At 43.7% G+C, this 12,393-nt stretch overlaps 1 protein-coding gene across 3 annotated transcripts in view; it reads right to left on the reverse strand.

Moving 5' to 3' along the window:
• Positions 1-12,393, reverse strand: part of LOC100077800 (probable C-mannosyltransferase DPY19L1) — a 117,180-nt gene that overhangs the window by 15,350 nt on the left and 89,437 nt on the right. For 2 of the 3 annotated variants that reach the window (XM_029049118.2, XM_029049117.2), the window contains exons 14-18: positions 10,228-10,329; positions 8,055-8,126; positions 7,873-7,922; positions 6,597-6,621; positions 2,262-2,381 (exon numbers count right to left, since the gene is read on the reverse strand). In XM_029049118.2, the coding sequence (XP_028904951.1) occupies positions 2,262-2,381; positions 6,597-6,621; positions 7,873-7,922; positions 8,055-8,126; positions 10,228-10,329 (369 nt within the window). The remainder of the gene's footprint in view (positions 1-2,261; positions 2,382-6,596; positions 6,622-7,872; positions 7,923-8,054; positions 8,127-10,227; positions 10,330-12,393) is intronic. The other variant, XM_029049119.2, reaches the window with a different exon arrangement.

Consider the following 12,393-nt stretch of genomic DNA (forward strand, 5'->3'; position numbering starts at 1 on the left):
AGGCACTGTACTAAGCACTGAGAGACGGGGCCAGATATGGTACTGGTCTGATCCAATATAGCAGGACTTGGTTTTTTATGACCAGTCAACTGGGCAGAGGGAACCAGAAACAGAAGCCTAGCTTAACTGAGAGGTGAAGTTGACATCCAGAAGCAAAGGGTCCATGAGGAGGGAATGTTTCTGCCGGAGAGCAGGGCTAAGATGACAGGAGGGGTCTCAACTACAGGGGTGCAGCTTGGAGCAGTATCGGTGTATTACGGTAGTTAGAGCTGACCTAAACAAAAGGACACATGCGGCCTGTTGCTACTGAAGTGTTTTGAACCAAGAAATCCCATTTGTCATGCTGAATAAATTTGGAAGCATGGTATCACTGATGTTTTTCATTCTTTTCTTCCCACCTCCTTAACCTTAGAATAATAATTATGGGATTTACTAAGTCCTTACTATATGATAAGCATTAGGGTAGATAGAAGGTTATCACACAGGATATAGTCTCTGTCCCACACGGGGCTCAAAATCTATCTTATGCCCATTTTCAGATGAAATAACTAGGGTCAAGTAAAGTCACACAGAGGCCTGGAACTAGAGAGCCCAACTCTCCTGACTCCTAGACCATACTTTATCAACTAGGCCTCCGGCCCTGGCTACTGGGTTTTGTTTCTGTGGCAGCTGCGACCTTGCTCACTGGGAATGGGGAACCAGCTGAACCATAACTGGGGTCCATAAGAGTTAGCATCATCCTAGGAGAGGAAACCCCTTGGCCAGGAAAGCTCCTTAAAGGAGAGGTTTCTTCTACAAGAGAGTTCCTATCCTGGTCACCACCAAATAGCGGGTCACAGCTCCTCTCAGATTGCAAGATTAACCTCACTGAGGAATCTCACCCTCTGCCCTCACTCTCACCCCTATTTCAATCTGGGCTCCCAGCCAGCCTGGGTGCTGACAATCCCAGGAACTTTTCTGCAAGAAAAAGTCCGAGGCACCATCAAGCTTCAAGAAGTAGTCTGTGGATGTTTTACAGCTGCGGGGGAAGATGCTGGAGAATCAGTCAATCAGTCAACGGTATTTATTGAGAGCTATGTACTCACTGTACTAAGCTTTTGGGAGAGTACAATGTTCCCCGCCCACAAGAGCTTACAGTCTAGAGGGAGAACTTGCTTTCAAGTTGGCATGCCCAAGAGAGGTTATCCCCCAGAACACCTCCCCCCCGGCAAAAAAAAATCCCCAACTATTTATACTAGGATTAAAACTAGAGACCCTGACCAATTCAGAGTACTTTCCTTCTGGAACATGACATGTTATTACTGGATCAGAACAATGGTCCATTCATCCATATGTACCTCCAACAGTGGCAACAGGATATTTGGAGGAAGAGTATGAGAGTTGCTTTCTTTAGAAGCAGCGTGGCTCAGTGGAAAGAGCACGGGCTTTGGAGTCAGGGCTCATGAGTTCGAATTCCAGCTCTGCCACTTGTCAGCTGTGTGACTGTGGGCAAGTCACTTAACTTCTCTGTGCCTCAGTTCCCTCATCTGTAAAATGGGGATTAAGACTGTGAGCCCCACGTGGGACAACCTGATTCCCCTATGTCTACCCCAGCACTTAGAACAGTGCTCTGCACATAGTAAGCGCTTAACAAATACCAACATTATTATTATTATTATTACCACTGGCTTTAAAGCACTCAGTCAGCTCTCTCCCTCCTACCTACTTCCTCGCCGATCTCCTACTATGACCCCACCTGCAAACTCCACTCCTCTACCACCAACCCATTCTCGCTACCTCTCTCTTGCCACCAACTCCCTAACCACATTCTCCTTCGGGTCTTGAACTCCCTGACCTGTCATCATCTGACAGTCCGCCACTCTCCCCACCTTTAAAACCTTTCTAAATCATAGCTCGTCCAAGAGGCCTACCCATTCTAGTCCCTTTATTTCCCCTATCTGCCTTCCCCTCGGCGTCGAGTACGATCTTGGCTATGTACCCCCTAAGCACTTTGATACCTCAGGCCCACAATACTTTCGAGCCCAACCAGGATAAAGAATGGTGTTCCTATGCCAGCAAGCCCCTGTGGCTTCAGGCAGGATTATCAATAGGAATCCACATAGAGCCCTTGCCCAGCTGTGCCACCCCCTGGAGATCTCGGCTACCCGCTGCGTCCCTCCTCTCCTGCACAGGGCAGTAATGACCAGGCTGTCTCTGGAAGTGGAGGGCGAAGGCAGGCCCACTCCAGGCTGGACTCTGCAGCTCCGGGAGTTTCATCTTACCTGTCTTGAGCAGATCAAGGAAGCCATAAGACACATGTGTGGTGTCAGAAAGAGTTTCAGTCTCATAATTAAAATCCCAAGGGCAGTATATGCCAGCAGCTGCAGCGCATGATAAACCAGCTACAAGAACATAGAATGAAAACATGTCAAAATGGGAGTTTTCCCTTGATTTTTTTTTCAAACTGTCATCAGAATTTTCAAAACCGAGAGCTTTTAACGTAGCAGTATAGAACACTGATATCAAAAAGAGTGTTAGAAAATGAAGCATTTCTTTTTAGAGTAAATAAAATCTCTAGTGAACTACAGCCTTTGAAGAGACAAGAGACACTACAGGAGAAGCTTGTGTTCTGTTATAGCGAAGTGAGCTGAAACTAATAAATTTGTTTTCACAATGAAAAGATGAATAGTACAAATGATCTTAAGACAAGAAAGGAACCACATAAAATAATAATCTTTTGCATTACAATTCAAGAGAAAATAAATATACTTGAAAGGCATAAAATATTCATGCTTAAAATATCTAATTAGGAAAATGGTCATTTTTTTGGATTATGGAAAGTATTTCCTGGGGGAAAGGCAAGAGCAATCTGCACTTTCACAAAGTAATATGGTACAGGATTGATTTCTAAAATATTCATGACAAATGCAGAGGTCTCAAAGAATTTAATGCATTTCAAAATCTTCAGCCACTCTTTCAGATTTATGGTATTAGATGAGATTAATTATAATTAGATAATTGGTGTTCTTAGAATAGTCATTTGTCTATTTAACTAATCACACATTAGGTAAGACAAATTAGAAAGAGATGACATTCAATTAAAAAGGTCACATCTTATTAACTTGCTCAAAACTCAGGAACTGCCACGGTGGAAAGTATAGGGAATATAAAGTCCTACCAGCCCAGAGACATACTGAGGTCAATAAAAGGGAGAGTATTGTTTTCCTAATTATTCCTAATAATAATTCCTAATTATTGATGCCATTAGCCATTTTGCCCCCTCATACCTTACCTCACTGCTTTCTTACTACGAACCCAGCCTGGATGTTTCGCTCCCCTAATACCAACCTACTCACTGTACTCCCATCTACCTCGCTGCCAACTTTTTGCCCAAGTTTGGCCTCTGGCCTGGAATGTCCTCCCTCTTTACATCCAACACTGACTCTCCCCACCTTCATAGTCTTATTGAAGAAACATCTCCTCCAAAAGGCCTTCCCTGACTAAGCCCTCATTTCCTCTTTTCCCACTCCTTCCTGCATCACTTGGACTTGTACACCTTACCCTCACCCTCAGCCCCACAGCACTTATGTACAGACACGTAATTAATTAATTTATTTATGTTAATGTTTGTCTTTCCATATAGAATGTTAGCTCAGGGCAGGAAACATGTCTAGCAACTCTCCTATACCCTACTCTCCCTAGCACTTAGTACAGTGCTCTACATACAGTAAGCGCTCAATAAATACAATCGGGGAACTCGTATCCTAATTTATTTCTACTCTTAAATTTTAAGAAAATCAGTATTAGTATTCCAAATAGGCTGTCACATTAGATTAACATGTGCATGATATTGTGGAAAGAAAACAGCAAATTTGGATACAAGTTCTCTGATCAAAAAGAGCTTCACCAAAGTGGAATGAGACGTGAAGGTTTCCCCTGAGCCTATTTTGCATAACTTCTTTTAAACACAAACTTGCCATTGCATAAAATTGGTTCTGACATTTGAAAGAAGTGAGACAGAGGAAATTGTTTGGGGACGTCAGGCTCTAATGGTAAGGTAATGTCAAATGCTAAATGCTAAAGCCTTTAGAGGCTTTAATTTTAGTTCAGTGGAACAAACCAGCTTACTGGAATCTACACGAGCCAAACGATGAAGGTATTCCACAGGTGGGAGCAGTATGCTTTTGCATTTGCTAAACCCAAGCACTATGCTAAATTATGGACCCGGGAATCAGAAAGACCTAGGTTCCAATTCCAACTCTGCCACTTGTTTGCTGTGTGACCTTGGGCAAGTCACTTAACTTCACTAGGCTTCAGTTCTCTCATCTGCAAAATGGGGATTAAGACTGGGAGCCCCACATGGGACATGGACTGTGTCCAATCTGATTATCTTGTATCTATCACAGCGCTTAGAACAGTGCCTGGCATATAGTAAGTGCTTAACAAATACTATAAAAAACAACAAAAAACCACTGGAACCAATGAGCTGTGCCTCATTTTTCCTTCTCCCTCCCATTAGCCACACACTATCCAGGCTCCCTAACACCTGCCAGGGTGGAGGATGAAGGCATTCTGGCAGTGGGAAAATGCCAGGTTGGTTGATGAAAATGACACTGGAAACAGCCGTGGATCCCACAACCCACATTCTCCAGGCCTGCATTGCAAGGAAGATTCAGTGGGATGCTTGTATTCAAATTTAAGCATTTCTGCCTTTGAGCTTCCTGGAACTGCTTGGCACCGAGAGAATGGAGACCTTTCTTTAAACAAATGCTCCCTTTGAAAACATGGGCTTCTCAAATAAGCCCTAAACATTGCAGACCATAATGCATGGTTTAAATGTAAAAATGAATGTTGGATCAGGTGCCCAGGCCCTAAAAGAAATCATGCCAGACCGAAAGGAAAAATAGACAGAGGACAGTGGGCCACTCTGTCCTCCTTTTACTTCTTTTTGTCTGGTTCCCAGTACAGCCCAGCTCGCACACTTTGCTCCTCTTGCACCAGCTTGCTCACTGTGCCCCAATTTGTCTTTCTCGCCACTGACCCGTTTCCCACGGCCTTCCTCTGGCCTGGAACTCCCATTCCCTCCATGTATCCCAGACCACCACTCTCTCCACCTTCAAAGTTTATTTATTTTTATTGTATTTGCTAAGTTCTTACTATATGCAAGGTAGTATACGAAGCACTGACGTAGATACAAGATCATCAGGTTGGACACGATCCATATCCCATATGAGATTCAAAGTGTTAACACCCTTTTTTCAGATGAGGTAACAGGAAAAGGGAAGTTAAGTGATTTGGCCAGGGTCAGAACAGACAAGTAGCAGAGCCAGGATGAGAACCCAGTGCTCTGACTCCCAGGCCTGCGCTCTTTCCATTAGACCACATTGCATATTAAAGTCAGATTTCTTCCTAGAGGCCTTTCCCTATTAAGCCCTCTTTTCCAACTCCCTCTCCCTTCTGCATCACTTATGCACTTGGCTGTGCTGATCTTTGAGCACTTGATATTCACCCTGCCTTCAGCCCCACAGTACTTACATTAATACCTATAATTCATTTTTACGGTATTTATTAAGCACTTACTAAGTTCCAGGCACTATTAATAATAATAATAATGTTGGTATTTGTTAAGCGCTTACTATGTGCCGAGCACCGTTCTAAGCGCTGGGGTAGACACAGGGGAATCAGGTTGTCCCACGTGGGGCTCACAGTCTTAATCCCCATTTTACAGATGAGGTAACTGAGGCACAGAGAAGTGAAGTGACTTGCCCAAGGTCACACAGCAGACAAGTGGCAGAGCTGGGATTTGAACCCATGACCTCTGACTCCAAAGCCCGTGCTCTTTCCACTGAGCCACGCTGCTTCTAAACACTGGGGTAGATACAACCTGATCAGGTCGGACACAGTCCATGTGTCACATGGGGCTCACAGTCTAAATCCTCATTTAATAGATAAGGTTCCTGAGGCATAGAGAAGTTAAGTGACTTGTTCAAGGTCACATAGCAGACAAGTGGCAGAGCCAAGACTAGAACCCAGGTTCTTCTGACTCCCAGGCCCGTGCTCTATGCACTACTCCATTCTACTTCTCATTTATTTATATTAATGTCTCTCTCCCCCTCTAGACTGTAAGCTCTTTGAGGAGAGTGAACATGTCTACCAACTCTGTTGTATTGTACTCTCCCCAAAAGCTTAATATAATGCTCTATGCATAGTAAAAGCTCAATAAATATCCCTGATTGATTTCATTGATGTATAGAAATTCTACATAGTGCTTCAAGCAGGGGCTAGTTGTTGGGAAATAGGAAAGCGCGAGAGAATAAATAGAAAGCATGGGGAAGGGAAAAGCTAATGCAAATTTTCAGGGCTAAAAGAACTTGTGTAGGCCCAAGGAGTTTTGAATCCCTTACTTACAGATTGTTTTGGAGTAGATGCAGGGAAAACCCTGGGAAGCTTTCCCTCTCTCTTCCACTCTCTCAAATTGGTGGAGGAGGGAAAGGGAGGCAAGCCCATTCCCCTGCAACCCTGGTCTCTCCCCTCTGAGGCCCCAGCAAAATTCTCACAGATTTTGGGTTAAATGGAAAATGTAAGTTAAAAAAAAATCATATGACTCAAATCTTTACCTCTCCACGATCAAAATTTTGTTTTCTGTGAAAACAACAAAAAACACAAAACATATTGCTAAAGCAGGACTGTACAATGGCAGTTTCATTTCTACCTAATTGATTACATTTGGATAGAGATATACCAAATACAATTAAAATATATGAAAGAAAATACAATTTATAACAGGTGTGTCAGCTGTCCCACAGGCTCGGCTGGTCAAACCTGCTCTTTTTTCAACTCCCTTTGAGCTAATCTGATTAACATTTGGGAGTCCCCACAGGAGACTGGAAGCTTCTTGTGGGCAGGGAACGTATCTACCAACTCTGTTACACTGTATCTTCCCAAGCGCTTAGTAGAGTGCTCTCCGCACAGTAAGCGCTCAGCAAATACCATTGACTGATGACTCTGAGGCTCCCTGCCACTGCAGAGGGCTTGGGACAGACCAAATAACTTCCTCGCCCCTTCTTCCCTCAGTAGGCAGCAGCAGAAGCAGCAGCAGCAGAGATCTGGTCTGCTCCTCATTTAGGAAGGGGGCCAGGGGTAGAAGCCTGAGTTGTGACTTAAGGTTCAGGACTGTGGGAGTTAGGTCCGAGAATCCAGAGGATCATGGGTGGCTCTGATACATTAGCCAAGACTTCTAAAGACAAGTATGTTGGGCAAGGAAGGTGATGACTATGTGTGAGACCACGCAGATGTGAGCTTGTAGCTAAAGGTGGGAAAGTCTATGCATTTGGCTGGGGGTTACTATGAAAAGGGAAAGGAGACAAGAAAGATTGTTTCCTTTAAAAAATAAAAATAGCAAATTTCAGGGAATTCCAAAAGGTCATCCACATACCTGCAGGCAACAGGTCACTAACTACGTCATCAGTGGGGATCCTTGACCCCATTCAGTGGCTCCAGGCCAGGAGTCCAGGTTTGATTTCCTTAGCAGCCTCTGTAGGGCCTTCGCCACTTCCCAGCTACCCCACACACCACCACACCAGTTTCTGAAAACTCCTGGGGAAACTAGGTGAGGAAAAGGGGATCTGGAAAAGCTTAGTAAGGGGATGATAAATGTTTGGATCAGCTGAGCCCTGACTCCAAGGGGTGTTGCGAGGCAGACCCTTCCCATCCCAAGATGATCTGGCAATAGGTCATATGCCCCTGCCTCCCCTTGTAAAAATCCCAGCAGGCTCTGGGCCCCCCAGGCTATACTCCTGGGACCATATACGACTATAGATAAAAAACAAACTGTACAAATGAGTGTAGAAAATTTAGGCTGCCATTTGAAGAGACAGAAAAATGATATTTTACCTTCCACAGGGACTCTTCTTAGATAGCACCCCCAAAAGATCACAAACAGTCTGTGAAGAGAACCAAAGATCTTCAACTTTGCAAACAAAAAATCTTTTTAAAAATGTTTTCTGACATTCACTTTTCTAGAATCAGAAATCATATTTCCAAAACAGCACCAAAAATCATGGTTTCAAACTAACCTTTTTTACAATTGCAGCAAAAACCATAACAACGGTTGGGAGTAGCAATGTCTTTGTGTATCTCAGTGGAGTCTGAAAGAAAATAAAACACAATTCTTAAATTTGTTTCAAATCTTACTTCTAACTGAATGTACAGTCTGAATATAGTGAAAGGAGGATTCACTAGGCCACATCCCAGAAACGTAAAAACCGTAAAGCGAAACTTTAACGCCTATGCTGAAAACTTTGAAGTCATAACTTTTAAATGTTCTTTCTGCCAATATGTACTTTTTTCTGAAGTTCTTCAATTTCCCAGACCAAAAAAAGGCATCAGTTATGACAATTTTTCTTATTTAAAACAATTTCAACCCCCTTGAACTTGAATATTTACTTCTCCCAGTCTTATAGAAAGGATAGGAAGAAAAAATGAGATAATGTGTAAGCACTTAAAAAAAATGGTATACCCCAAAGCATAATTATTATTTGTATTATTTATCCATCAGAACACAGCTCTCCTCTCCAATGAGAGCTTTTCTGGCACAAGAAAAGACACTTGATTTTTCTGTGACTCGGTTTCTTAATTGAGAAGCTACCACTAACCCAACCTCAGCAGAGAAAAAGTTCTTTAGCAATTTTCAAAATTTGCTGTTTTAACACAAAAAAGATTTCCGATAAATTACTCCCAAGTTTTACGTCAAATCAAAGAAAATAATAATATTGCTATTGTTCTTGTCTGTCCGTCTCCCCCGATTAGACTGTAAGCCCGTCAAAGGGCAGGGACTGTCTCTGTTACTGATCTGTATATTCCAAGCGCTTAGTACAGTGCTCTGCACATAGTAAGTGCTCAATAAATACTATTGAATGAATAGTTATCTTTCATAGTCAGAAGCAGTGCTTATGATGGTGAGATTTTAAATGTGAAACGACTGTGACTGAAAACACTGATGTGTGTGAGACTAACATTCCTTCCCACATGGAGTTCAGATATGGATAATTACTTTCCAGGCTATTACATTTGCAGTCTAAACACCTGGTCTTATAGTCTTCCCCAAATCTCTACTCAAGTATAGCAGCCCCTCTCCCCACTACTGCATACCAAGCTGGCCTGTTGGTTTTAGCTGTCTTCCAACAGAGCAGTTTTACACCACTTAGAAATTGGGCTTTAATGCATCTTTAAACATGCCTCCGGATCCTCCTGCTTGCCTGGGGCCCATTTTAATTGGCCACACAACAGCCACTTAGGAATCCTGCTAATGTCTAGTCTACAGTTCATCCAGCAAGCCCATGTAGCAATGAGAACCTCCTCATTGCAGGAGGATTCACTGAATTCCTTCATCTCCTTGTTGGTGAGTGCATCTACTGCCACGTAATGTTGTGAGGGGCACACTGGGGACACTCAAGAAACTGGCCAAGAATCGAGATGTTCCTTCTGAGGTAGGCTCAGGTCTCACAGAAAGATATACGGCCAGACAGCCTTATCACAGCTTTGAAGGCCTTCGATTCAGACGGCCTTTTGTTGTCACACACTATCCAACGATCCCCCGAAGGGCAAGCAAGCGGTTTCTTTGTCCATCTGTACCTCTTTGAACAGTGTACTCCCTAGACAGCAGAATTCACAGAAAGCATTAGTTCTTTGTTACTGATTTAAGTCTTGGATTACGTGTAGGGTTTCCCTGGTACGTGATGACACCTAAATTCAGGCTTTTAGTCTTGTCAGTCCAGATCACTGCACTGCACTGACTCTGTGTTTGTCCATTCCGCGTTTGTCCTTTCCAGAACTGCTTCAGCTCACAGTGGCTCCTGAATGGCTTTTTTGAAGATGCTCTTGGCCTGCTGAGTTGGAAGGATTTTCTGGCGGTTTGCTGTTGCAGCATCAGTTCGGCACAGTAGCAAAGAATAGGGGGAACCACTCAGACCTGGTAATCCCTGGGAACGATGGTGGAAGGGCCAGAAAGAACACATCTGTGTGACAGCCAGCCACTGCAGAACAGTGCTTGGCACATAGTAAGCGCTTAACGAATACCATCAATCATCATCATCACAGAGAACTTTTTGGGCAGCCACATTTGATTAGCAGCTACCAGAGTCCAAGTCTATTGATGTACTCAAGGGAAGGAAGTTTGAAGAAAAGAATTCCCCCTTGATAAAAGAGGAACAGATACAGATGCCTCAAAGAAATTAGAAACAGTCTCACCTCCTTTTCCATAAAATCAAATTCTGCAGCGCAGGTGTACATTAAAGTATGAAAATCCTTGTAGCTGAAGAATTTTGATGTTAAAAGATTGCCAATGTGAGCCTGGGGGGAAATTAAGAAAGGTGGAACTAAATTAGATAACTTTTAAAAGTTCACTTTAATCATACGACTTAGAGACCAAAGCAGGCGGCTAGATACAAGAGTTTATTCTTGACACTACCAAAGAAGCTAAACAAAACTGAACTCTTTTTTTTTTCTAACTCACAAAACAACATTCTATTTGAATGTGGACTCAATTGGAAAACTGAATTATTTCAAAGAATGAAAACGAGCTAACAAAAAGTTACATGCAATATACCTTTAGGAACAAGTTTCTCAAGCAGAGCAGCTCACTTTTTGAACTACTTTGGTCATTTCTCATTACTTAGAGCAGTTTTAAAAAGAAGTCATACATTGTTAATGTCTGTCTCCCCCTCTAAGAGCATGGGCTTTGGAGTCAGGGCTCATGAGTTCGAATCCCACCTCTGCCACTTGTCAGCTGTGTGACTGTGGGCAAGCCACTTAACTTCTCTGTGCCTCAGTTCCCTCATCTATAAAATGGGTATTAAGACTGTGAGCCCCACGTGGGACAACCTGATTCCCCTGTGTTTACCCCAGCGCTTAGAACAGTGTTCTGAACATAGTAAGCGCTTAACAAATACCAACATTATTATTATTATTATTAGACTGTAAACTCGTTGTGGGCAGAGAATGTGTCTGCTCACTCTTATACTGTACTCTCCCAAGTGCTTAGTACAGTGCTCTGCACACAGTAAGTGCTCAATAGATATGACTGAATGAACGGATTGCTGACTTGTTGGTAAAAATAATCTTTACAATCAAAATCATTTCTATACAACAGGTAACCTACCAGTAAACCAGTTATCTAAAGCAGGATGCAAAGAAGTCTGCCTCTCTCTCCAGATTGGAAGCTCCCTGTGGGAAGAGATTATGTCTACTAACTCTTAGTGCTCTCTTCATCATAATAAGCATCAATGGCACTGAGTGCTTGCTATATGCAGAGCTCTATAGTGAGCATTTGGTAGAGTACTATAAAACAAAGATGGCAGACACTTTCCCTGCCCATGAGCTTATAGTGTCCACACACAGTAAGCTCTCAATAAATACCATTCCCCAATTGACTGAATGTTGGTACACATGATCCCTGCCCATGAGGAGTTTACAGGCACCTTGGGATTATGGGAGTTATCTGCTACTTTTATAGGTGGAGATGATTCAGCTGGATACATTCATTCATTCATTCAATAGTATTTATTGAGCGCTTACTATGTGCAGAGCACTGTACTAAGCGCTTGGGATGAACAAGTCGGCAACAGATAGAGACAGTCCCTGCCGTTTGACGGGCTTACAGTCTAATCGGGGGAGACGGACAGACAAGAACAATGGCACTAAACAGCGTCAAGGGGAAGAACATCTCGTAAAAACAATGGCAACTAAATAGAATCAAGGCGATGTACAATTCATTAACAAGATAAATAGGGTAACGAAAATATATACAGTTGAGCGGACGGGTACAGTGCTGTGGGGATGGGAAGGGAGAGGTGGAGGAGCAGAGGGAAAAGGGGAAAATGAGGCTTTAGCTGCGGAGAGGTAAAGGGGGGATGGCAGAGGGAGTAGAGGGAGAAGAGGAGCTGAGTCTGGGAACGCCTCTTGGAGGAGGTGAGTTTTAAGTAAGGTTTTGAAGAGGGAAAGAGAATCAGTTTGGCGGAGGTGAGGAGGGAGGGCGTTGCGGGACCGTGGGAGGACGTGACCCAGGGGTCGACGGCGGGATAGGCGAGACCGAGGGACGGCGAGGAGGTGGGCGGCAGAGGAGCGGAGCGTGCGGGGTGGGCGGTAGAAAGAGAGAAGGGAGGAGAGGTAGGAAGGGGCAAGGTGATGGAGAGCCTTGAAGCCTAGAGTGAGGAGTTTTTGTTTGGAGCGGAGGTCGATAGGCAACCACTGGAGTTGTTTAAGAAGGGGAGTGACATGCCCAGATCGTTTCTGCAGGAAGATGAGCCGGGCAGCGGAGTGAAGAATAGACCGGAGCGGGGCGAGAGAGGAGGAAGGGAGGTCAGAGAGAAGGCTGACACAGTAGTCTAGCCGGGATATAACGAGAGCCCGTAATAG

Source organism: Ornithorhynchus anatinus, chromosome 21 (genome assembly GCF_004115215.2).
Source record: "Ornithorhynchus anatinus isolate Pmale09 chromosome 21, mOrnAna1.pri.v4, whole genome shotgun sequence".
In the NCBI taxonomy this organism is placed as follows: domain Eukaryota; kingdom Metazoa; phylum Chordata; class Mammalia; order Monotremata; family Ornithorhynchidae; genus Ornithorhynchus; species Ornithorhynchus anatinus.